Genomic DNA, 27,457 nt, shown 5'->3' with positions numbered 1-27,457 from the left:
AAGAGAAATTTTCTCCTCCAAGAACTCAGCCTTTGTAAGAAGCGAGGCATATAATAAGAAAATTATTAGAATAGGAGAAGTAGGCTACCACGGAGGTATAAATAAAGTCCTTATAAGTAAACAAGAAAAAGCTTCTCAGCCTAGAAGGCCACGGAAGAATTGTAATAACATTTAAAATTGAAGCTTGAGATAAGGGATTTGTCAAGTACATAAGGTCATAAAGGCATTTCAAGCAAATTATAAGGTAATCTTAGACGGGGGTAATAAAACACATAGTAAATTTTGAGAACTGTGAGTATCTCAGAATGCCTGGAGTCGAGGCTCCAAGTAGACCAGTGGCAGAATACAGAAGTGAAAAGTTAGGCTAGCATCAGATCCAGGCAGGCCCATTATGCCTTCACAGGGAAAGAGATGACTGAAAGAAAACAGAGCATGCCATCCATTAATATACAAATTTTGTTTATATTATCTTCCTTCAGATCACAACAAATCACTCAGTGATGGAGAAACTGATGTCAGTTACTGGAAAAAATATGAAGATATATCCCTTCATTCGTCAAGGAGGAGTCAGGACTGATTTCTTCATTTTCTTCTGCATTATTTCCTTTTCCCCATTCACTTACTATGCATCTGTTAACGTTACAAGAGAGAGAAAAAGGATGAAGGGCATGATGACAATGATGGGTCTTCAAGATTCAGCATTCTGGTGAGTAAAGTGTAGCACAAATAAATAAATGTAGGAATTCAGGAAAAGTGGGCTTCTTCAAAGCATCGTTATTCAAACTTAATGATTTCCTAACTTTTTCCTATGAACGGAATACATTGTCTTTGGTGAAATGCTTGCCAGGCTAAGGCTGAGTGTTATTATGCTTCTGGGACTGAATTAAAAACATCAGGTTTGAGTTTGCTGGTTGATTGTAAAGCAGGGATAATGGAGAATGGCCACTGAGTCTACTGGTAAGAATGTGATAGAAATGGTAATCTTTGGTGTCTAAGACAAATAGAAGTGGAATTCAAGCCAGGATGGGACTGAACGGAAAAAAACAGAGGTCAAGGATCAGGAGCTTTTTTGAGACTGAAGAACAAGCATGAAGGATATATTTGAGGGAATAAGGTTGCAGAACAGGATTGTAAATAGGGGCTGGATAGTTTGAATTTAAAATGTCAGAGGTTGAATAATTCCAAGTATGGCCAAGGTCCTGGGTGAGAACTGGTGAATAACCGACTGAAAGAGCCTGGAGGTAATGTTTATAGCTAGGAGAAAGTACAATAACAGAGAGGCTGGGGAGCCAGTTGGGATATGCATACGGCAGCTGATTAGGAGTCTGGAAGAAAATCCTGTAAATCAATACTGAATTTTTATTGAATTAATATTGGAGGAAAGTATAGCGGAGCAGTAAAATCTAAAAACTCTAGAGCAAAAATGTCTAGACTTGAAATATAGTTACTTAACATCCTTGTTCAGTAGGTTCTTTGTCTATACAATGAGGAAAATAGTGGTATTTCTGCATAGGGCTACTGTGAGAATAAAATGATTTAATATTTGCTAAGTTCTTAAAACATTCTCCATCAGAGTAATTGCTGTATGTGTCAGCTATTATTTTGTTGATTTTTCTGCTGTTTTTTTAAATCATTGTTTCATTATCCCCTTCAAAGAATATTAATAAACAAGATAAAGGAATTGAAGAAAGGAAAGTGAATTATGCTTTCTTAGCAGAAAATGAGTGGAGTTAAGGCAAGTATGTAGACTATTTGGTGTACACATTCAGAGAAAGATGAAAACAGCTTTTGGAAAAAGAGAGAGGTGACAGAATTACACATAAGGAAGAATTTTTTTATCTCCAGGGAAATTTGTGAAGCTCTGAGCCCCCAGAGAGCTCCCAGAGAGGAGAAAAGGATTTGAGATTCACTGAGGGGTTACCATGTTCAAGGACAGACATGACCTCTCTGTAGTATTATTCCTATTATCCAATAAAAGAGCAATGAAAGAACTTAGAGAGGATCGGGAGTTTGCCTGAGGTCACAGAGTAAGAATACAGCAGAGAAAATGTTTGAAACAAAATATAACAGACTGGAAGTCTATTTTTTTCCTTTTTCACAGTGATGTATGTGTGTGTGTGTGTGTGTGTGTGTGTGTGTGTATTTCTGGGAAAAAGAATATTCCTAATTCCTAAAGAATTCTTCCCAAAACATTTACTTCATATTTACTTATCCTAAACACTCAATAAATATCTACTGAATGAATGACGTTAGAATCCATTCTAGGTCCTCCTTTTCAACGGAACGTGAAATACTAAATTAACATTTTGTTTCACGTTAGGCTTTTCTGGGGTTTGCTCTATGCTGGTTTCATCTTCTTTATGGCCCTTTTCTTGGCACTTACTGTAAAATATGTCCAATTTGTCATCCTGACTGGCTTCACGGTGGTCTTCACCCTCTTTCTCCTTTATGGATTGTCTTTGGTAAGTTGGTGAATTAAATTTCTTTGTGCCCAACTCTTATCCTAAGTGTTGCTTTCCAATTAGGTTATATTTCTACATTTCCCTTTGCTTCTCTGTCTGTGCTGTTTGTATGGTAAAGTCTGTAGACTGGTACAATTTGATTTGTAGTGTTTTGTAATATCAATTTGTAGTGCAATTTGCAGAACATAGCTTTGTATTTTAAATACAGAATAATAATATGGCTCTAATTTTGTATATTAAATTTCTTATTTTATTATGTTGATAATAATTCTTAGAGAAACATAGACAAACTGGATCTTCTGTCATTTTAGATGGCTTTGGCTTTTTTAATGAACGTCTTGGTAAAGAAATCTTTCCTCACTGGTCTGGTCGTGTTCCTTCTCACTGTCTTTTGGGGGAGTCTGGGATTCACAGCATTGTACAGGCAACTTCCCGCATCCTTGGAGTGGATTTTAAGTCTTCTTAGCCCCTTTGCCTTCACGCTTGGAATGGCCCAGGTGAGAAGCAATCCAATTGCTTATTAATGACATTTTTGAAATATCTTTCCTCTCTGGAATTCAGTTGTCTAGTCATTTCTGTGCTCAGACTTGTAAGGTTTAAAACCCTAGTGAAGACCATCATGAAGCTGCAAAGATGAACTTTTAAAAGCTTTGAAAGTATTTAGCCCTGCAAAATAAGCCACTTGGTCAGTTTAAAAATGGAAGGTCAATATATAATTCTTTAGAGACAATATAAAGTGTTCTATTTGGCTATTAATTAAATATGGACTTGATGTCACAAGTCTAATTCTAAATAACTATTCCAATTTGTATTTTGACTTCGTAACTGGACAGCACATGATTGTAAAAAACACGAAGTAAAAGACAAGAAAATTAAAAGTTAAAAACACCTTGAAAATACATTAATTGATTAGTAAATTACATTTCTGTCCATAAAACGTCATTTCTCTTTATCTGATTCTCACATTGAACTCACTTTGCCATCCCTCTGATCAAGTGGTAATGTTAATCACTACATACCCATTATGTAGTGCTTAGCAAAAAGATTATTAATTATAAAGTATTCATTAACTCAAACATTATAGATCACTTTTTCCCACTGGTTCTCCTTAAACACACAAGTGTTTTTTCCAAGAGCATAAATTCTCTCTCACGCAGCCATTTTCAAGGAGCATCACATCTTTTTCCTGTGTCCTCATTTGTAAAAATTTATTGAAAGTCAAGCTCAAATGTCATCTTTTACCATACTTCCCTACCTCCTCCTAATGCTCCAATTTCATTTGGAACATATTTTAAACATAGCAGTTACTAAATTGCATTATATTTGGTTACACGCCTGTGCCTTCCAATTGTAAAGTAGGCAGTCTCGTTTAACTTTGTATTCTCAGTATGAGGCAAAAAGTAGCTATTTTACTTTTATGCTAAATCTGTTTAAAATTTATCGTAAACCTAACTTCCTTTAATTAATTACTTTTTAATTTTCAGCTTTTACTCTTGGACTATGATTTGAATTCTAATGCATTTCCTGATCCATCAGACTGCTCAAATCTAATAATAGCAACAAATTTCATGCTGGCTTTTGATATTATCCTGTATCTGGCATTGCCGATCTATTTTGACAAAATTTTGCCAAGTGAGTAATGATATGATTAAAATCGAATATCATTTTAATAATTTTATTTCCTAAAAATGAATCTCCTAGCACACATGCTATTTATATTTTAAGAACTACTTTGCGCATCCACAGGAAGGAAATGAAGCCAGGTAGTTGCCACCGGCCAAATTAGTTCTTTTTTTTTGTGAGGAAGATCAGCTCTTAGCTAACATCCACGCTAATCTTCCTCTTTTTGCTGAGGAAGACTGGCCCTGAGCTAATGTCTATTGCCAATCCTCCTCCTTTTTTTCCCTTTTTCTCCCCAAAGCCCCAGTAGATAGTTGTATGTCATAGTTGCACATCCTTCTAGTTGCTGTATGTGGGACGCCACCTCAGCATGGCCAGAGAAGTGGTGCATTGGTGCGTGCCGGGATCCGAACCCGGGCCACCAGCAGTGGATCATGCCCACTCAAACGCCAAGCCACGGGGCCAGCCCCCCAAATTAGTTCTTTGTTTGTCTCTTGCTACTTGACTGGTCAGAACTAAAGCCTGAATTTTGTTTATAGAATCACTGACCTTTGTTTGAACTTCACTCTGCTCTAAGTGTATGGCTTGTTTCTTTTTAAAGAAATGCTTAGAAGTCTACTTCCTAAGTGGGTCTGGCCTGGTACTTAATCATGGAAATTTATAGCCTAGCTATTTAGCTCAGCGATTCCGAGCCCCGGCTAATACCTCAGAACCTGGGGAGCTTTAAAGAAATACCAAGCCCAGCTCAGCCCCTAGAGATGCTGATTCAATTAATCAATCATGGGGCCAGGGCACCTATAATTTTAAAAATCTCCCCAGAGTTTCACAATAGGAAAGTCAATAGATCATAAATTTTCATTTTTATCACCTTGCAACTTAAAAGAATATGAGTCCCACAAAAGCAAGGATCTGTTTTGTTCACAGATGCACCCCAGGCACCCACCTCAGTGTCTGAGGCACACTAGGGACTCGGTAAATGCCTGTGGCCAAAACACCAGTTCATTTTTTTCCTCCCTCCTTTTAATCAAAGGCAGGGTCTGTGTCTTTCACCTCTATATTTCCTGTTCAAAACAGTATGCCAAGAGCCCTTCATTATACCATATAATCCAGCAATCCCACTTCTGGGTATATATCCAAAGCATACAAAGTCACTATCTTGAACAGGTATCTGCACTCCCACGTTCATTGCAGCATTATTCATAGTAGCCAAGATATGGAAACAATCTAAGTGTTTGTTGATGGATGAATGGGTAAAGAAAATGTGGTGTGTGTATATATATATAGACAATGGAATATTATTCAGCCATAAAGAAGAAGGAATCTTGCCATTTGCAACAACGTGGATGAAACTAGAGGCCCTTGTGCTAAGTAAAATAAGCTAGACACAGAAAGACAAATACTGCTTGACATCACTTATATGTGGAATCTAAAAAAGCCAAACTCATAGTAACAGAGAGTAGAATGTTGGTTACCAGGGGCTGGGGGTGGGGTGGGAGAAATGGCAGATGTTAGTCAAGGGGCCCAAACTTTCAGTTATAAGATGAATAAGTTCTGGAGACCTAATGTAGCAGAGGGACTATAGTTAATGTATTATATGCTTGAAATTTGCTAAGGCAGTACATCTCAAGTGTTCTCACCATACACACACACAGAAAAACAGTAACTATGTAAGGTAACAGATGTGTTAATTAGCTTGATGGTGGTAACATTTCACAATGTATACATATATCAAAATGTCACATTGTACACCTTACATGTATACAATTTTTGTTTGTCAATCATACTTCAATAAAGCTGGAAAAATTGTGAAAATCACTAATGAAATAAACACATCGAGTAGGTAAAAATAAAAAGTCAGCGACTAAACACTTGTAGAAAGGGAAGAAGGGGAAAGAATGAGAGCAAAGAAGCAGAGCAATGTCTGGAAGCAGTAATTGATCATGTTGTTTTTGGATAATCCCTTAAGAACAATAACTGTCTCTGCCTTTTAGAAGAGTCCAGAATAATAGATGCCAGGATCTACAATTTTGGGCTAATATATTTATTATGTAATTGGAATTATTTGTATCATCCATTCATTAAGCCAGAATTTATGCCTGAATTTGAACAAGGTGACTTTGTTCAAAATTCTTTTAAAGATAAGAAATATGAATGACAGAAAGGAAAACTAACTGGATAAAATGACAGAATCATGTAATAGTAAATCTAATGGTAAAATGTATCCAATATAGTGCAGACTTTTGTTTGTCAGATTTCCTAATCAAGGGGAAGACATGAGTACTAGCTAACAATAAGCCATATGCCAGGTGTATAGAGGATATTCAGTAAATATTTACTGCATGATTGACTGAAGATGTGAAAAATACACTTAGGTTTGAAAACCCATCAATCTTACTCTGCAGGTCAGTTGCAGAATATTAGAGGAATATAATTCTTCCATTTCATAATGTCTCCTAATACATAGAAAAACAGAAAGTGAAAGTTAAGGGCAAATACACTGTGGATTAGTTTCCAGAAAGAAGTTCATGGATAATATGTTCTTAAAGCAGATCAGAAATTTGCTTCAGAGGAAAGTTATTATTTGGGGATAAGATAAAGCATAAATACAAAGTAGCATTTTTAAAAATTCCACTCTATGTTAAGTTTCAATAAATTCTTTTGCCCCATTCTCTCTTTTCCTTATAGTGTGTCACTTATTTTTGTTAAATCCTATTCTATCTTCTCTTGGAATGTTTGTTTTATATATCCCATAGTCACTTCTCAATTTCTTCTTCCTATGCCAGTGTAATGGCACCTGGACTCCTAGACAGAATTCAACATGCCTGGCACATCTTGCATTTGTATTCCACTATCTGGCTTTCTGAAGGTTAAGAAAAGTTTTAACATTTTTTTAAGTTCCTCCTGAACTTTTTTAAATCACAGTTTCATTTTTCCTATAGGAACAATTATTATAACAGAGACAGCTTAGTGATTTTTTTCCTTATGAAGCTACACATATCAAACAAAACTTGTGCATTACCTTGTATCAACCATGTGTTCGGGTTTATCAGCAAAGGGGTTGCATTGCTATGCTGCATTAGGGTGACTCCCTTAAAGTGGTGATTGACTCAATATTTAATTGTCTCCTGGGCATCCCAGGAGGGGAGCAGCATGAGCAGAGGTGTGGAGGCCTGCCCGAGAACCAGACCGGCAAGGAGCCCACAGCGGGGAGTTTGAGGGGTTGAAGATTTGGGCTGAGGGAGGAAGGAGAAAATGCCTGTGATGATAGATGATTAGGGTTTTTGTGCGTGTGTGTGTGTGTGTGAGGAAGATCAGCCCTGAGCTAACATCCATGCTAATCCTCCTCTTTTTGCTGAGGAAGACCGGCTCTAAGCTAACATCTATTGCCAATCCTCCTCCTTTTTTTCCCCCAAAGCCCCAGTAGATAGTTGTACGTCATAGTTGCATATCCTTCTAGTTGCTGTATGTGGGACGCCGCCTCAGCATGGCTGGAGAAGCGGTGCGTTGGTGCGCGCCCGGGATCGGAACCTGGGCCGCCAGTAGCAGAGCACGCGCACTCAACTGCTAAGCCATGGGGCCGGCCCCAAAATAGAAGCTTTGAAAGGTAAAAAGAAAAAAAGAGAGAGAGAACATTTAGTCATTATATTGATATAGATTTCCTGATTTTAATTCCACTTTTTTGCTCTTGATGAGAAATTACTGATGGTATTTCAAATTTGAAATGAGTCATTTGAGCCACATGATAAAATTTCCCTTCCAACACATTACTTATACTGCATAAAAATTAGAAAAAAATGAGTATATTTTAGAATTATATGTATTTGAAAAATATACTCTGTAATACTGAGGTAACTTAAGGATATTCTGGATTTTTTTCCTACAAACTCAAGTATTTCTGCTGTAGTTCCAAAGCTATTGTAGATATTGTATATTTTTCTTTTGTGCAAAAAAGTCTTTTACCTCAAAGGATTTTTAGCCACATAATATTTACTAGACTATTAATCTATCCTTCCAAGCAATGAATATTAACATCCACCTACCATATGCCAGGCATGTCAATGAACCTAGGATAATAAGACATGTTTCTTGCCTTTAAACCAAGTAATTTCAAAATTTCAAAACAGGATAGACATATAAATTTATAAAAGGGTGTTTTATTATTTTTATTTTGACTTTAACAACCCAGTATATTCATATTTAGAAAATATGGCCATTCAAGGAAACAAAAAAGACAATTCATCAGCTCCATAATAAAATTTTATTTGTAGTTTTAGTTGTTTTCCTTCCTACCTCCCTACCTCTTTTCCGTTTTTCCTTCCTCCCACTCTTCTTCTTTTTTTCTTTTTTTCCTTTTTTCTTCCTGGATCTGGTATTTGATGTATATGAAGGCCAAATCACTGCAATACTTGGTCACAGTGGAGCTGGAAAATCAACACTGTTAAACATTCTCAGTGGGTTATCTGTTCCCACCAAAAGTAAGAGATTTTTTCCAAAGTCAAGTTGACAAATAAATCAGCTGTTAATATAAAGTCCTCCTGATCATTAATAACAAATACAGATAACTAGGGAAAAATGGAAGTTAATTTATAGTTTTATTCTATAGATGTATGTAATATTTAATTCGTATATATGGAATTTGAGTATTTCATGATCATTATCTTCATGGTCATTAGTTACCATTTGGCATTGCAACTTGTATCTGTTAGCTTTGGCTGCATGACAAGCATCCCTAAAATTAATGGCTTAAAATTAAAATGTTTTATTATTTCTCATGATTCTGTGGGTTGACTGGCAGTTTTTCTGTCTGGACTGCAGGGACTGGGGCTGGATGTTTTAGCATAGCTTCACTCCCATATATGGGGCTTCAGTTAGAACTGCTGCCCCTCTCTTTCTACATGGACTTTGGTATTCCAGGAGGCTAGTCTGTGATTCATCAGCCAGTGGTCTCCATGATCCCAGAAGCAAAGAGAAGGCAAATTCCAGTGTGGAGACACTTCATGGCCTCTGCTTGTATCACATTTGCTAAGATTTCATATCTTAAATAGCCAAGCCAAAATGTGAGGGGTGGATAAATAAATAGACTACATCTCAATACGAAAGCTGTAGATAGGATTTTATTTCTTTTTTAATACACCGCACAACTAAAATGGAAGCTCATAATGCCTGAATTGTATAAACCTTGAAGACAAAATCATATATCTAAAATGTAATTAATAAATATATAGTGATTTTTCTTTTAGAAAGATCTTAATTTAAGCATTATCCTGATATTAACTCTTATTCTTTGTTATAGGTTCAGTCACCATCTATAATAATAAACTTTCAGAAACGGCTGACCTAGAAAATATCAGCAAGCTCACTGGAGTTTGTCCACAATCCAATGTGCATTTTGACTTCCTCACCATGAGAGGAAATCTCAGGCTGTTTGCTAAAATAAAAGGGATTCAGCCACGTGAAATGGATAAAGAGGTAAATAAATATTTTAGAACTACCATATTGGTCAAAATGAGATTGTTAATTCTATTTGCACTGAGTTTTTTTGCTTTCATTACATTATTTTTGTGCAAATCGTATAAACGTTGGACAAAAAAATCTAATTTAGATAATATCTAGCATTTATGTATAACTTACAGTGTGCCGAGCATTATCCTTAACTTTAAATGTAATAATTCACTTCCTCACAACAACCCTATGAGGTTGGCACTGTTATTATGCCCCCTTCACACATATGGAAACCAAGGTTCAAGACAGCAAGTAACTTGACCAAGATTATGCAGCTAGTTAACATGGAGTAGTATTCAAATCCAGGCAGTCTGGCTCAGTATCCAGGCTTTTAACCGCTACACTTTATAACTTTGTATTTACAAATTTAAAAATAAGAGAAGAAATAAATCTTGATTTGTGAAATAAATGTCATTTGATTAGATCCAAAGAGTTTTTCTGGAATTGGAAATGCAAAAAATTCAGGACATCCTTGTTCAAAACTTAAGTGGTGGACAGAAAGGAAAACTAACCTTTGGAATTGCCATTTTAGGAGATCCTCACGTAAGTCAGACTAAATGTATAGATGAATTAAAATTTTTAAAAATGAAGCTTTTGGTAGTAGTTCAAACCTTTCATTTGCAAAGGATATCTGTGATAAAATATTTACGATCGAACATTAAATATAACAACAAAATCCTAACCACAATATCCTTTTAACTATAAATAATATTGTTTCTATGTGTTTTCTGGAAGAACTGCACCTTACAGGAAAACCCCTTTATATACATCCCTCTGTAGATTTTCCTATTGGATGAACCAACTGCTGGATTGGATCCCTTTTCAAGACACCAAGTTTGGAGCCTCCTGAAGGAGCAGAAAATAGACTGTGTGATCCTCTTCAGTATCCAGTTCATGGATGAGGTTGACATCTTGGCTGGTAATTGCTGGCTTTTTAAAGTATCATGTTGAGGACTTTATGAAATTTGAGAAATATGGATTGGTTTTCTGAGCACCTGTATTTTGTAATCTGGTCGTCTAGTTGTATGTGGCAATCTGAACTGCTGGTAATGATAGGAACTGGGCCCAGAGAGTCTTACTCCCAACCGTTTCTGTATATCTCCTAGAATTTTGTATCTCTTGATTACACAGGAGCATAACCTGCCTGGAAACTCACTTATTGCAAAGCAAGAGTCTATATTCTAAAACACTAATCCTTTTACTCAAAATTGAGGTCAATCCACTTGAAATATTAAAATAATGTTGATGTTTGATCCTTTAACATTTATAATGTGATGATTCTCTGTATTAGAAGATATACGAACATAACCTCACTGTGTGGTTGGATGGCAAAACAATTGCTTAAAGTATATAAATAGGATTAAAATGTGTCTGTTTAAATGAGTCTTTATTAAGCCCTGTATTTGAAAATGTAGAAGCTCCTGAATTAGAGTTGGATCATATAGATCATTACTTGTCTTTTCTTGGGAAAGAATGGGCAACTTCTTAATAAACTTTCTTCTTTGCTTCTTCCTTTTCATTAGTCTAAGCTGATTCCATCCCCTTACTCTTCCCCTTCTAAGATATTGTTGTCACAACTTATTCCATCTTGTCTTGTGAGATTGTGGTTAAAATGATGAGATCATCGTTATTTTTGATGTTTTCCTTCTCTTTATTTTTAATGTTCTAATTAAGTGTTTGCTAACCTGTTGTGATAGACAGCAGCAATTTTCTGATTTTGTCTGCCTATTTATCTCCTTGCTCAGGGCTTTGTAAACCCTTTCTTTTTTTTTCAGGTATGAAAGCCTTCTTGATCATTTCTTGCAGGGGGTGATGAACTCCCTTAGCTTTTGTTTATATGGGAAAGTTTTTATTTCTCCATCATATCTGAAGGATATTTTCGCTGGATAGAATTTTCTTGGCTGAAAGTTTCTGTCTTTCAGAATTTTGAATATATCATTCCACGCTCTCTTAGCCTGTAAGGTTTCTGCTGAGAAATCTGCTAAAAGCCTGATAGGGGTTCCTTTGTAAGTTATTTTCTTCTGCCTTGCTGCCCTTAATATTTTTTCTTTCTCATTGACCTTTGCCAGTTTTACTACTATATGCCCTGGAGAAAGTCTTTTTACAGTGATATAATTAGGAGTTCTATTAGGTTCTTTTACTCATAAATCTGGCTCCTTCCCCAGGTTTGGGAAGTTCTCAGCTATTATTTCCTTGAACAAGCTCTCTGCTCCTTTCTCCCCCTCTTCTCCCTCTAGAATACCTATAATCCTTATGTCACATTTCCTAATTGAGTCAGATATTTCTTGGAGAATTTCTTCATTTCTTTTTAGTCTTAGTTCTCTCTCTCCTCCACCTGAAGCATTTCTATATTTCTGTCCTCTAGATTGCTAATTCTGTCCTCCATAATGTCAGCTCTGTTATTCAGGGACTCTAGTTTTTCTTTATTTTATCCATTGTGTTTTTCATCTCCATCATTTCTGATTGATTTTTCTTTATAGTTTCAATCTCTTTTGTGAAGAATTCCATCTGTTCATTAATTTTGTTCCTCGTTTCATTGAACCGTCTATCTGTATTTTCTTGTAACTTGTTGAGTTTTTTTTATGATAGCTATTTTGAATTCTCTGTCATTTAGATTATAAATTACTGTGCCTTCAGGATTGATTTCTGGGTGCTTGTCATTTTCCTTCTGGTCTAGAGTATTAATATATTTCTTCATACTATTTGATGGTGTGGATTTGTGCCTTCGCATAGTGAGAGTATGTGGTTGCAGCTTCTACCTGCCACTGCTGGAGGGGGGGAGTCAAGAGCTGTGTATTCTGAGCCCACCATGACCTCTGGTGTCTGTGCCTATCCTTTGGAATCTATGCTGACAGGACCCATCTGCGATTGCCAGCTCACTCACGCACAGCTGCTGCTTTTCTAATGTATGCATTGGTGCTCTGGCCGACTGGCTGAGCTGGAGCGCCAGATGGGAGGAGGGGCACTTTCTTTCACATCTGCAATCTCGGCGGTGTTCTTGCTCTGCCCTCCCTATCTGCTCTTCTGGGGTGCTGGCTTGATGAAGACACCCCTGCAATAGATTAGCCTCCTCTGCATGGAGCTTTCCCACAGGCTGTGAGGGAACTTGGAGAGCAAAGCATTCCCCTGGAGAGCTGCCCCTCCTCCCTCTTTTCTCAGAGCTAGGCGTGGTCCCATTTCCTGGGTCACTGCCGGGGACAGAGAGGAGATCCCCTTACCTCCTTCCACTTCCTCCCAGGGGGTCTAGCACCTTCACCTTCAGACATATTGCTACCTGGGTCTCTCAAGCGTCTTTTGTGTTGTGTGAATGTCCTCTATTGGTTTCTGAATGTCCTTTTCGTTGTATCTTAGAGGGGAGAGTCTAAGGGAAGAGCTCACTCTGCCATGATGCTGACATCACTCCCACTTCTTCCTTTTCAGATAGGAAAATGTTTCTCTCCAAGGGGAAGCTGAAGTGTGCAGGCTCTTCTCTGTTTCTAAAGAAGAAATGGGGGATTGGGGGGTTGGATACCACTTAAGGTAGGGCCACTCAAGGAGGCTGGGAGAGTGGGAACTGGGCTTGAGTAAGACATGACGATTGAAGCAACACTTTACAGCACACAAGAAAAACCTTTATTGATATACATAGATGTTTATATGTACATATACACATATTGTGTATATGTATACATGTATATAGAGATATATATATTCATTTACATCCATATATATATGTCTGTATATATGTGTGTGTGTATATATGTAATGTATATATATTTATACATATATGTAATGTAATATATGTAATACACATATATGTGTATATATATGTGTGTGTGCATGTATATATATATATGGAGTTAGTAGGTGTATAGGAAAGATACTGATTGGTAGTTATTAGAGATTGAAAATATAAGATAACTTAACAAAAATGTTTTAAAAAATATGATAGAAAATATATCCACAACGCACTGTTTGTTAAGGGAAGTATTATTAAGGGAACTTTCTCAACTGACACTTGTATTTCACTCCCTCATCACCTCTCATCCAGGGTGTTCATGTAATTTCTTAAGTAGTTTCCTGGCTTCTACTTCTTCTCCTGGTTCCTCCTCTTTCTTGTTCTTCCTCTCCTTTCCACCCTCTTCGCTTTATCTTCATCATTATTTTGAATAGTAGCATATTCGAACTGTTATTTACTGAGTGATTCAGATACTTAACATTATTTTATTTAAATATTCTATTTTTTTGAGACAGCAACTGTTGTTATTTTTGCTCTATAGATGAAATTATAGGCTCCCTAAGTTCATAAGTGGTAGAGCCAGGAATTGAACCTGGATATTTTTAACCTCATGTTCTGGTTTCCAAATCCATATTTAAAATTTTCAGTTTATATGTGAATCAGTTTGTCTAAAGTAAATCTCTGATTTATACTATCTACACTGTAAAAAGAAAAAAATATATGATGATAATGAGACACAGCAAACAAAAATACTCCAATGGTTCCATTTTACCTACCAGAGTCCAAACTACAAAGCCAAGTAATGCTGATGTGGCCCACACTATCATGACCCCCATATCATTTGCCCATACCCAATTTAACACCCTCTAGTTGAAATGAAATATCCATTGTTCCTTGCACATGCCCTGTCATGGCCTACATTCCCCATTGTTTGAGTTTATTTCCTGAGGCTGGCAGTTTTCTTGAACCCATTTCTACTTGTTCAAGTCCTAAAAGTTATTTGAAGCCTACCTCATATCACCTTTATTAACCTTCCAGCTCTGTGTATTGTCCCAATATTTTGATTTCCTAAGGCATCTTGAATTTCTTCTTGGAAATTAATTAAACTCTCTAAAACTCAGTTTTCACACTTATAAAGTGGGAATAATATTTCCTACTTGAAAGTGAAGGTTATAGAAAAAAAAATGACATGGCACCTAGCACATTGCCTGGCAACATAAGAGGCTCTCAAAATAAAAAATGCTAGTCAGAATCACTGCCCAATTCATGAGTCTCTTCATGGGCTTCTGGATAGTAATATGTGTAATTGCCTTATTTCTTCTTCTAAATCAGGGTCAGCAAGCTATGGCTCGTGAGCCAAAGCCAGTCCACTTTCTGTTTTCGTAAATAAAGTTTGATTGGAATGCAGCCATTCACATTTGTTTATGTATTGGCTATGGCTGCCTCCATGTTGCAATGGCAGTGCTGAATAGTTGCAACAGACATCTACTGGCCAGCAAAGCCTAAAATATTTACTATCTAACCATTTACAGAAAAAGTTAGCTGACCTCCACTACCAAGCTATAAACTCCTCAAGGAAGAATACATGTACTGCTCATGCAGACCTCTCTAGCACCCAGAACAAGTTCTTGTAAGTGGCCAAGAAATATTTTTCCAATTATTTTTATTTCAGGGGACAGCATCATCACGGAGAACAATTATGATACTTTTTTGCTTCATTTGCTCATTGGGTTTCACTGCTTCTAAAATTGGCATGTATTCTTGTAGGTTCATAATAGCTTATGAGTAAATAGAATAATTTTGATGTAAGCATTTGATCAAATAAAATAGCCATTTTTAAGGACTTGCTAAGTGCAGGCATCACTATTATTCAGTTCTTAGAACAACCCGAAATGTTTGGAATCATTATTCCATTTTACTAATGAGGAAATTGTTCAGAGAGGTTAAATAACACATTTAAAATGGCAAAACCAAATTTCAAAGCCAAGTCACTACTGCTATTTTATCTACTATATACTTTATAACCTTGATTAATATATTTTTTTGTTTTTCTACATTGATGATTTTCTACATGGATGATTTTCTCAATGATACTTTGTTCTTAGTCAAATTTCTGGGGTTAGCACTAAAAGGAAAGCAAGAGTTAGTGATCTCATTAACCCAAACCCACATTCATCCATAATTAATTTCTCTCTATAACCCCATTTCCTTCATAGCACTTACTACTATTGGTAATTATTTTATTTTTCTGTTTGTTTACTCGTTTTCTTCCTGTTTCCCCCACTAGACAGTCAACTCCATAAGCGCAGGACAATGTTTTATTCATCATTGTACCCTCAGCACTTAGGGTAATTTTTGTCAGATACTAAGAACTTAATAAATTTGCATTGGATGCCTAAATTGAATAATTGAACCTGTTTTGTGCCTATGCCTATCAAAAGTCCCTTGTTCATGCCCAATACAACAATCCTATTTGGCAAACTTAAACCCCCTTTGAAAAATCTTCAGTGCTTTCTATCTTGTATAGTCCTGATCTTTGCCGTGTTGTGGCCCTGGTATCTCTATTTTGTAGCTATTTTCTCCTTAAGAACCTGAGTCAATATTGACCCTCTCTGGGCATCATCCCTGAGTAACCTGAGCAGTAGTTCTGATAAGTTCATTCTTTCCTTTCCCTCATCACATTTACGTGATCTGATTTTTTTTCCCCTCTTATTTCATGTTTGGATGGCCTATTTCTTGCAGTAGATTTGAATTAATTTTCCTTTGTCCCATAGAGACTAGTAATATTCCTCATGCTATTGGAGACTATGTCAAATAACATATATCTTTTTTTTTTTAACATCAGTTTGCAGTTGAATGAAATCTGTGTTCAGGAAAACATAACATCACTTGATAAACAACACATTGCTGATGCCAAATTATCGGCAGAAAGTGAAGGAAAACTTGTCTATACATTGCCCCTAGAAAGAACAAATAAGTTTCTAGGTAAAGTACATGAACACCATGAAATGAAATACATAAATAATACTCATAATAATTATAATTAATGTAAGTAATATTTATTGAGAGCTTACAATGTGTTCAGGTGTTTGAAATGTGATGCAAAGAGTAGTATAATAACTGATTATTTTATCTTTAGTGGGAAATATTATATTCTAACAGTTGCATTATGATGCCTGGGCAATTTAGGGAGCTTTTTTGGTCCTTCATTCCCTTTGTAGTATATAGCAGAATGTTCTAGTATTCATAACCGTGCATAAACACAAATAGTTGAAAACCTCTGGCTTAACCATTGTGTTAAACAGTCTCATGATATAGCTGTTTCTTCCCTTGACAAGACATTTATGATAACTTTGGGTTATCAAAGTTTACTTTATGATAGCTATTTTGAATTCTCTGTCAGGTAAATCATATAGCTCCATTTCATTAGCGTCAGTTTCTGGAGATTTATCTTGTTCCTTTTTTTGAAACATCTTTGATGATTTTTTTCATTTTCCTTGACTTTCTGTGTTGATGTCTGTGCATTAGGTAAAGCAGGCACCTCTCCCAGTCTTCACAGACTGGCTTTGTTGGGGAGAAGACTCTCCCAGTCATCCTTGTCAGAGATTCTGGGGGCCTCTATCAACTCTTTTGCTCCCCAGAGAGAAGCAGGCAGCTGTGGTTTTTGTCAGGTCATCTGTGGTGAGCTAGGAGGGTGAGCTATGGCATTGTGTAACCTATAATAATGAAGAATATGTAATTTGGCAGAGTGATAGACACATAGATAGAGAAAACACAATAAGGAATCCAGAAGTAGATCCACACAAATATGCCTGATTTTTGACAAAGGCAGAAAAACAATTCAATGGAGGACAGATAGCTTTTTCAACAAATGGTTATGAAGCAAATAGATCCGTAGACATAAAAATGAACCTTCACCTAAGTCTCATACCTTATACAGAAATTAACTCAATATAAATCATGGACTTAAATATAAAGTAAAACTATAAAAATTTTTGAAAATAAATAGGAGAAAATCTTTAGGGTCTACGACTAGGCAAAAAGTTGTTGGATTTGACACCAAAATCACAGTCCACGAAAGGAAAAAAATTATAAATTGTATTTTCTCAAAATTAAAAACTTTTACTTTGTGAAAGATCTTGTTAAGAGGATGAAAAAACAAGCGACAGACTGGCAGGAAGTATTTGCAAACTATGTATCTCACAAAAGACTAGTATCAAGAATATATAAAGAACTTTGAAAACTCAACTGTGAAAAACAAACAATCGATTAGAAAATGGGTGCAAGATATGAGGAGACATTTTACTGAAAAAGATATACAGATGACAAACAAGTACATGAAAAGATGTTCAATGTCATACGTCACTAAGGAAATGCAAATTAAAACCACTATGAGATATCACTGCATACTTATTAGAATGGCTGAAAAAAAATCTTTAAATAGTGATAATATGAAATCCTGGCTAGGATGTGGAGAAAATGAATCACTCATACATTGCTGGTGGGAGTGTAAAACGGCACAGCCACTCTGGAAAAGAGTTTGCAGTTTCTTAACTACCATACAACTGAGTAATTGCACTCCTGGGAATTTATACTAGAGATATGAAAATATGTTCACACAAAAACCTGTACATGAATGTTTATAGCAGCTTTATTTAGAATAGACAAAAACTGAAACCACCCAGATGCCCTTTAACAAGTGGATGGTTAAATAAATTGTGGTACATCCATCACATGCAATACCACTCAACAACAAAAAGGAACAGCCTACTGACTGGTATCTGCAACAACCTGGATGAATATTCAGAGAACTACGTTCAGTGGAGAAAGCCAATACCAAAAGATTACATACCGTATGACTCAATTTATATAACCTTCTTGAAATAACAAAATTATAGAAATGAAGAACAGATTAATTGTTGCCATGGGTTAGGAGAAGATGGGGTCAGGAGAGACGTGGATGTGACTATAAATAGATAGCATGGATGTGTTCTATATCTTGATTGTGTTAATGTCAATACCCTGGTTGTGATATTGTACTGTGGCTTTTTTAGATATTACCATTGTGGAAAACTGGGTAAAGTGTACAGACATCTCTGTGTTATTTTCTGTGTTATTTTTTACAACTGCATATGAATCTAAAATTATATCAAAATAAAAAGTTTAATTAAAAAAGAAGTTTGCTAATTACATTTGTCATTCAGAAAAGCTGCTCCCTGGGTATAGTGCAGGGTGAGAGTCTGCATTGAGCGGTTGAAACAATTAACCCTACCATATGTGTGATTAACAAAGACACACAAATTACCCCACAGAGTCATTCAGATATACACTTTATGGTGACAACACAAGTATTCCTTAAAGTCATCAGGCAAAGTGTTAATTGAACCCTAGTTAATGCATTTTAATAGTAGTTATAATTTAGAGGAGGTTTGTAAAATTTAGGTAAAATGAAGAATGACACATAATACTCATTGGTAGTTTAAAACTTACTCTTCTACTTTTCTGTGTACGGTACTCTAATCAAAACAAAAAGCCTTTAATTTATTCTTTTGCCTAGGGAGAAGCTCCAGGTTGAAGCCTCAGGACTTCTCTAATCATAATAGGATTTAAAATTAAATTTTTATTTGTTTCATTTGATTAACCGTTATCACTCAAATCCATGCAGGCAAGGACATTGTTCATTGTTTTAAGAACAATGACTGATGCAAAAGTATTTTTGATGAATGAACTAAAGAATGAATAGATACAGAATTGCTAGAGGGAGTATTGACTACCACAATTCCCAGAAAATTCCCTGAGTCCATTCTTCATTCTCTGTCTGTGAGATCTTGTGATTTTTTTCTTCCATAGTCAAAAGCAGAAATAAAAAAATGATTTATAGCCTATGTCCTTCCTTTGACAAATATTTTCTGAACTGAAGAAGGTTCTGCACAATCCAATTAATTCTCAAAAAATTGGTTCTTTCTCTTTTGTTGGTTAAAGCATAAATAGCTCCCATTTGTATCTGTTCTCTGGAAAAGAGTCTTTAATTAATTAGGCTTAGAGTTGAAAAACTCTGAAGTTCCACATTAATTAAATTTTAAAAACAAGCCAGGAAAAAACTAAAATGAAATTTTAATAGAAATATAAATGAATATTTGATCAAAAGAAGTTAATATCTAGGCTGTAACACAATATAAAATAAATAGTATATAAAATTTTGAAGAATAAATTTACTTACTATGAAATGTTAGTTTTTAAAATGTCTGACACATCACAAGTATGATCTCATATATTTGTGCTTTTTAGTTTGAAAAGTTATCCTCAGTTCACTTGTGATTTTTCTTGTGTTGACTTGCTACTGTGTATGTGTTCTTTAGAACTTTATCAGGATCTTGATAGTTGCCCTGGCCTGGGAATTGAGAGTTATGGTGTTTCAATTACAACAATGAATGAGGTGTTCCTGAAACTAGAAGGAAAATCAGCTATTGATGAATCAGGTAAATAAAATGCATGAAAAATATCATGTAAAGGTATTTACAACACCCAGTGTGGAATGTATTTCAGTAAGATACTGTTCCAAAGATGTGATTACAAAATGTGGGGTTCCATGATTAAGGCCATTCTTAGACAAGCATATATAAAGATGAAATACATCCCTGTCAAATTTGTTACCTCTACTGCCAATATTGCCTTGTTATTAAAGATGGCCCATTTTCTTCTATTCAAGACTCACTGCCCTCATCTTATCCCATGTTCCAAGAGCAATTTCAGACAAAACATTTATTTTAAATCTATCTTTAAGTACTTTGAATATGTCATCTCACTGGCTGTGGGTCTCTCTGGTTTTTAATGAGAAGTCAGCTTTAGATCTCACTAAGGAGCTCCTGTGTATGAGTTGTTTTTCTTTTGCTGCTTTCAACATTCTCTTTTTGTCTTTGGCTTTTGACAGTTTGATTATGATGTCTTTAGGTGTTGAGCTCCTTGCATTTATCCTACTTGGATTTGTTGAGCTTCTTATATGTGTAATTTAGTGTTTTTCATCAAATTTGGGAAGTTTTTAACCATTATTTCTTCAACTGTACTTTTTAACACTTTCTCTCTATGCTCTCCTTCTGGAGCTCACATTATTGTATGTGCTAGTGTATGTTAGTATGCTTGATAATGTCTCACATTTCTCTGAGACTTCATTTTTCTTCTTTTTTTTTTCTTTCTGTTGCTTAGAACAGAATTTATCTTTTGTCATGTTCACTGATTCTTTCTTCCCCCAAGTTGAAATCTGTTGATCTTTTATTTTTTGGTGAATATTTTTTCAATTATTGTACTTTTCAACTCCAAAATTTCCATTTGGTTATTTTAAATAATTTTTACATCTTTAATGATATGCCTTATTTGATGAGATATTATTGTCATACTTGGTGATTTACGAATGTGTTGTTCAATGTAAAAATATTCGTAAATTGCCAAGATATAATTGTTATTGACATTAAAATTCTTAATGTGGTCATAAAACATAAACTATGACTTAAAATATTTTAAATTTATTGAGACTTGTTGAACCAGCATTTGGTCTATTTCGGTGAATATTTCTTATCCATTTAAAAACATTTATATATATATATATATATATATATACACATACATACATATAAAGGCATATTTGTATGTGTTTATAGAACTATATACATACAGAATATATATTTATAGAACTTCAGTTGTTATATGGAAACTTGTATATTTGGTTGTCAATTTGGACAAGCTAGACAATAGTGTTGTTCAAATATTCTGTGGCCTGATTTTTTTTTTTTTTTTTTTGGCCTACATTTTCTGTCAATTGCAAGTGAGGGATATTAAGTTTTCCAACTATAATTCTAGACGTGTGTAGCTTTGTTTCTTTCTCCCTTCAGTTAGGTAAGTTTTTACTCCATATGCTTTAAGTCTGTGTCATTAAGCACATACTCATTTAGGATTAGCATGTCTTCTTGATGAATTGCCTTTACTAGCCTTATGAAAGATCCCTTTTAAACTCTGGTAGTGACAGTTACCCTGAAGCCCAATTTGTCTAGTAATTAATACAGCTGCGTCAATTTTAATGTGATTTGTGTTTGCCACTTTTAAACTTTTTTTCAATTCTGCTTGTGCCTTTAAATTAAAATGCATTTCTTATAAACAGCATATAGTTGAATTTTACTTTTTTTTTTTTTTGATGTTTTAATGATTTCTAACATTGTGAAATTTTGGGTTGTGCATTTTTGTTTGTCCATCACCATATATATGAACTCCCTTCACCCCTTGTGCCCACCCCCCACCCCCACTGCCCCTGGTAACCACAGTCCAGTTTTCTCTGTCCATGTGTTGGTTTATATTCCACATATGAGTGAGATCATACAGTGTTTGTCTTTCTCTTTCTGGCTTATTTCACTTGACATAATACGCTCCAGGCCCATCCATGTTGTTGCAAATGGGAAAATTTTGTCTTTTTTTATGGCTGAGTAGTATTCCATTATATATATACACCACATTTTCTTAATCCAATTGTCAGTCGAGGGACACTTAGGTTGCTTCCACTTCTTGGCTATGGTGAATAATGCTGCAATGAACATAGGGGTGCATAAGCCTCTTTGGATTGTTGATTTCAGGTTCGTTGGATAGATTCCCAGTAGTGGGATGGCTGGATCATAGGGCATCTCTATTTTTAATTCTTTGAGGAATCTCCATACTGTTTTCCATAGAGGCTGCACCAATTTGCATTCCCACCAGCTGTGTATGAGGGTTCCTGTTTCTCCACATCCTCTCCAACATTTGTTGTTTTTTGTCTTGGTGATTATAGCCATTCTAACAGGCATGAGGTGGTATCTTAGTGTTGTTTTGATTTGCATTTCCCTGATGATTAGTGATGTTGAACATCTTTTCATGTGCCTATTGGCCATCTGTATATCTTCCTTAGAGAAGTGTCCATTTCCTCTGCCCATTTTTTGATCGGGTTGTTTGTTTTTTTGTTGTTCAGTTGTGTGAGTTCTTTATATATTATGGAGATCAACCCCTTGTCAGATGTATGTTTTGCAAATATTCTCTCCCAGCTGGTTGGTTGTCTGTTTGTCTTGATTCTGGTTTCATTTGTCTTATAAAAGTTCTTTAATCTGATAAAGTCCCACTTGTTTATTTTTTCTTTAGTTTCCCTAGTCTGAGTAGGCGCGTCATCCAAAAAGATTCCTTTAAAACCAATGTCAAATAGTGTGTGCCTATATTTTCTTCTATGAGTTTTATAGTTTCAGGTCTCACCTTCAGGTCTTTGATCCATTTTGAGTTAATTTTTGTGAATGGCGATAGCACATGGTCCACTTTCATTCTTTTGCATGTGGCTGTCCAGTTTTCCCAACACCATTTATTGAAGAGACTTTCCTTTCTCCATTGCATGTTCTTAGCACCTTTGTCAAAAATTAGCTGTCCGTATATGTGTGGTTTTATTTCTGGGCTTTCAATTCTGTTCCATTGATCTGTGTGTCTGTTTTTGTACCAGTACCATGCTGTTTTGATTACTATTGCTTTGTAGTATGTTTTGAAGTCAGGGATTGTGATGCCTCCTGCTTTGTTCTTTTTTCTTAGGATTTCTTTAGCTATTCGGGGTCTTTTGTTGCCCCATATACATTTTAGTATTCTTTTTTCTATTTCTGTGAAGAATGTCATTGGGATTCTGATTGGGATTGCATTGAATCTGTAGATTGCTTTAGGTAATATAGACATTTTAACTATGTTTATTCTTCCAATCCACGTGCATGGGATATCTTTCCATTTCTTTATGTCATCATGGATTTCTTTCAATAATGTCTTGTAGTTCTCATTGTATAGGTCCTTCACCTCCTTGGTAAGATTTATTCCTAGGTATTTTATTCTTTTTGATGCAATTGTAAATGGTATTATCTTTTTGAGCTCTCTTTCTGTTAGTTCATTATTAGCATACAGAAATGCAACTGATTTTTGTAGATTGATTTTGTACCCTGCAACTTTGCCGTAGTTCTTGATTGTTTCTAATAGTTTTCCAACAGATTCTTTAGGGTTTTCTATATATACAATCATGTCATCTGCAAATAGTGAGAGCTTCACTTCTTCGTTACCTATTTGGATTCCTTTTATTCCTTTTTCTTGCCTAATCGCTCTAGCCAAAACCTCCAGTACTATGTTGAACAGGAGTGGTGAGAGTGGGTAGCCCTGCCTCATTCCTGTTCTCAGAGGAATGGCTTTCAGTCTTTCCCCGTTGAGTATGATGTTGGCTGTGGGTTTGTCATATATGGCCTTTATTATGTTGAGGTACTTTCCTTCTATTCCCATTTTATTGAGAGTTTTTATCATAAATGGATGTTGTATCTTGTCAAATGCCTTCTCTGCATCTATTGAGATGATCATGTGGTTTTTATTCTTTGTTTTGTTGATGTGATGTATCACGTTGATTGATTTGCGGATGTTGAACCATCCCTGCGTCCCTGGTATAAATCCCACTTGATCATGGTGTATGATCTTTTTAATGTATTGTTGTATTCAGTTTGCCAATATTTCGTTGAGGATTTTTGAATCAATGTTCATCAGCGATATTGGCCTGTAATTTTCTTTCCTTGTATTGTCTTTGTCTGGTTTTGGTATCAGGGTGATGTTGGCCTCGTAGAATGATTTAGGAAGTGTTCCATCTTCCTCTATTTTTGGGAACAGTTTGAGAAGGATGGGTATTAAATCTTCTTTGAATGTTTGGTAAAATTCACTGGAGACGCCATCTGGTCCCGGACTTTTATTTTTTGGGAGGTTTTTGATTACTATTTCAATCTCTTTACTTGTTATTGGTCTATTCAGATTCTCCATTTCTTCTTGGTTCAATTTTGGGAGGTTGTATAAGTCTAAGAATTTATCCATTTCTTCTAGATTGTCCAATTTGTTGGCATATAATTTCTCATAGTATTCTCTTATAATACTCTGTATTTCCGTGGGATCCGTTGTAATTTCTCCTCTTTCATTTCTAATTTTATTTACTTGAGGCTTTTCTCTTTTTTTCTTAGTAAGCCTGGCTAAGTGTTTGTCAATTTTGTTTATCTTCTCGAAGAACCAACTCTTTGTTTCATTAATCCTTTCTACTGTTTTTTTGGTCTCAATTTCATTTATTTCTGCTCTGATTTTTATTATTTCTCTCCTTCTGCTGGCTTTGGGCTTTGTTTGTTCTTTCTCTAGTTCTGTTAGGTGTAATTTAAGGTTGCCTATTTGGACTTTTTCTTGTTTGTTAAGGTGGGCTTGTATCGCTATGAGTTTCCCTCTCAGGACTGCTTTTGCTGCATCCCATATGGTTTGATATGGCATATTATCATTTTCGTTTTTTTCCAGATAGTTTTTGATTTCTCCTTTAATTTCATCAATGATCCATTGGTTGTTCAGTAGCATGTTGTTTAATCTCCACATTTTTGTCACTTTCCCAGTTTTTTTTTCATAGTTCATTTCCAGTTTCATAGCCTTATGGTCTGAAAAGATGCTTGTTATGATTTCAATCTTCTTAAATTTATTGAGGCTTGCTTTGTTTCCCAACATATGGTCTATCCTAGAGAATGTTCCATGCGCGCTTGAGAAGAATGTGTAGTCAGCTGTTTTTGGATGGAGTGCTCTGTATATGTCTACTAGGTCCATCTCGTCCAGTTTTTCATTTAAGTCTACTATTTCTTTATTGACTTTTTGTCTGGATGATCTATCCATTGATGTAAGTGGGGTGTTAAGATCCCCTACTATTATTGTGTTGTTGTTGATGTCTCCTTTTAGGTTTGTTAATAGTTGCTTTATGTACATTGGCGCTCCTATGTTGGGTGCATATATATTTATAAGTGATATGTCTTCTTAATGGAGTGTCCCTTTTATCATTATATATTTCCCTTCTTTGTCTTTCTTAACCTGTTTTATCTTGAAGTCTACTTTGTCTGATATGAGTATGGCAACACCTCCTTTCTTTTGTTTGCCATTAGCTTGGAGTATTGTCTTCCATCCTTTCACTCTGAGCCTGTGCTTGTCTTTAGTGCTAAGATGTGTTTCCTGAAGGCAGCATATTGTTGGGTCTTGCTTTTTAATCCATCCTGCCACTCTGTATCTTTTGATTGGAGAGTTCAATCCATTTACATTTAGGGTAATTATTGATATATGAGGGCTTACTGTTGCTGTTTAGTCACTTATTTTCTGGTTCTTTTGCATTTCCTTTGTTTCTTGTCCCATTTGTTTTGGACTGCCAATTCAGTTTGGTCGTTCTGTCTTATGACTCTTCTAGTTTTCTCTTTGTTTATCATATGTGGTTTTGTTTTAATTATTTGTTTAGTGGTTACCTTGAGGTTTGGGCAAAAAATCTTGTGTATGAGATAGTCCATTATCTGATGGCCTCCTATTTCCTTATACTAAGTCAATTCAATCACTTTCCTCTTCCCCTTCTAAGTTGTTCTTGTTATACCTTATTCTATCTTGTGTTGTGGCTGTGTGTTTACAGTGATGAGGTTAAATTTATTTTTGGTGAGTTTCTTCCTTTGATCTTTGAATTTAGTATTTAAGTGGTTGCTAACCTATTCCGGTAAAGATCTACTATTTTTCTGAGTTTGTCTACCTACTTTTCTCCTTGCTCCAAGCTTTGTGTTCCCTTTCTCTTCTTTTTTTCAGGCCTGAGGGCCTTCTTGAGTATTTCTTGTAGTGGGGGTCTCGTGGCCATGAACTCCCTTAGCTTTTGTTTATCTGGGAGAGTTACTATTTCTCCATCATATTTGAAGGATATTTTTGCTGGATAAAGTATTCTTGGCTGAAAGTTTTTGTCTTTCAGTATTTTGAATATATCATTCCAGTCTCTTCTAGCCTGTAAAGTTTCTGTTGAGAAATCCGCCGAGAGCCTGATGGGAGTTCCTTTGTACATTATTTTTTGTTTTTGTCTAGCTGCCCTTAATATTGTTTCTTTGTCATTGACCCTGGCTAGCCTTACCACTAGGTGTCGTGGTGAAGGCCTTTGTCTGTTAATATATATAGGTGACCTGTTGGCTTTGCTTACTGGTATTTCCTGCTCCTTCCCCAGATTTGGGAAATTCTCAGCTATTATTTCCTTGAATAGGCTCTCTGTTCCTCTTTCCCTCTCTTCTCCCTCAGGAATACCTATAATTCTTATGTTACATTTTCTAATAGAGTCAGATATTTCTCGGAGTCTTTCTTCATTTCTTTTTAGTCTTAGTTCTCTCTCCTCTTCCATCTGGAGTATATCTGTATTCCTATCCTCTAAAGTGCTAATTCTTTCCTCCATATTGTCAGCTCTGTTCTTTAAAGATTCCAGATTCTCCTTTATCTCCTCCATTGTGTTCTTCATCTCCATCAGCACTGATTGGTTTTTCTTTATGATTGCAATCTCTTTTGTGAAGAAACTCCTAATCTCATTGAATTGTTTGTGTTGTCTCATATTTCGTTGAGTGTTTTTATGATAGCTATTTTGAAATCTCGGTCATTTAGATTATGGATTTCTGTGTCTTCGGGGTTGATTTCTGGGTGCTTGTCATTTTGTTTCTGGTCTGGTGATTTCATATATTTTTGCATTGTGGTTCCTGTGTTGGTTTTGTTTTTCCCATCCTGGAAATCTCTGGTTGCAATTTCCACCTTCCGCCACTGTCTGGTGGTAAAGGGCTGTGTAGTCTAAGCCCCTTGCGCTCTGCCCCAGTTTTTCTGCTGCGATCCGCAGTTTTGTTTTTTGTTTTTTGTTTTTTTTTTCCCCCTGCGATCCATGGGTCTGGTCGTTTGATCAGGTCTGCCGCGGATCGCTTGGTCTGGTCTGTCGCAGATCTCTTGGTCTGGTCTGCTGCGGATCGCTAGGTCTGGTCTGGTCGGTTGAGCTGCAGGGTCCAGTTTGCGGGGAGGGGGGGAGCTCTCTCTTTTGCCCTCTGGGTCCCTGACGTGGGAGGCTTCTCGTTTGCCCCTCTTTATCTGCTCTCTGGGGTGCTCAGATGTTGATGGTAGCCCTGTGGCTCTTCTGAGTCCTCTGTGCGGGTGTTTCCCACTGGCTGAGAGAGTCCGAAGAGCTACGGTTTCCCCGCTGAGGGCCGCCCCTCCCCCCTCTCTGGGAACCTCACGGACCCTGATCGCTGATCTGATGGGGAGGGAAAGGAGTTCTCCTTACCTCTCTCCACTTCCTCCAGGG

At 36.0% G+C, this 27,457-nt stretch overlaps 1 protein-coding gene across 1 annotated transcript in view; it reads left to right on the top strand.

Moving 5' to 3' along the window:
• ABCA8 (ATP binding cassette subfamily A member 8) overlaps positions 1 to 27,457 on the top strand; it is a 67,353-nt gene that overhangs the window by 9,454 nt on the left and 30,442 nt on the right. The window contains 12 exon segments of the mRNA XM_087441890.1: positions 480 to 706; positions 2,321 to 2,462; positions 2,774 to 2,959; positions 3,947 to 4,098; positions 7,652 to 7,684; positions 8,445 to 8,557; positions 9,376 to 9,551; positions 10,008 to 10,127; positions 10,365 to 10,503; positions 13,005 to 13,083; positions 16,136 to 16,287; positions 19,662 to 19,781. Of these exon segments, the coding sequence (XP_087298016.1) occupies positions 480 to 706; positions 2,321 to 2,462; positions 2,774 to 2,959; positions 3,947 to 4,098; positions 7,652 to 7,684; positions 8,445 to 8,557; positions 9,376 to 9,551; positions 10,008 to 10,127; positions 10,365 to 10,503; positions 13,005 to 13,083; positions 16,136 to 16,287; positions 19,662 to 19,781 (1,639 nt within the window).

This window comes from Ceratotherium simum, chromosome 16 (assembly GCF_057802395.1).
Source record: "Ceratotherium simum simum isolate JZ-2026a chromosome 16, ASM5780239v1, whole genome shotgun sequence".
In the NCBI taxonomy this organism is placed as follows: Eukaryota; Metazoa; Chordata; class Mammalia; order Perissodactyla; family Rhinocerotidae; genus Ceratotherium; species Ceratotherium simum.
Note: the sequence above shows the minus strand (reverse complement) of the source record. Positions and strands in the feature narration are given on the sequence as shown.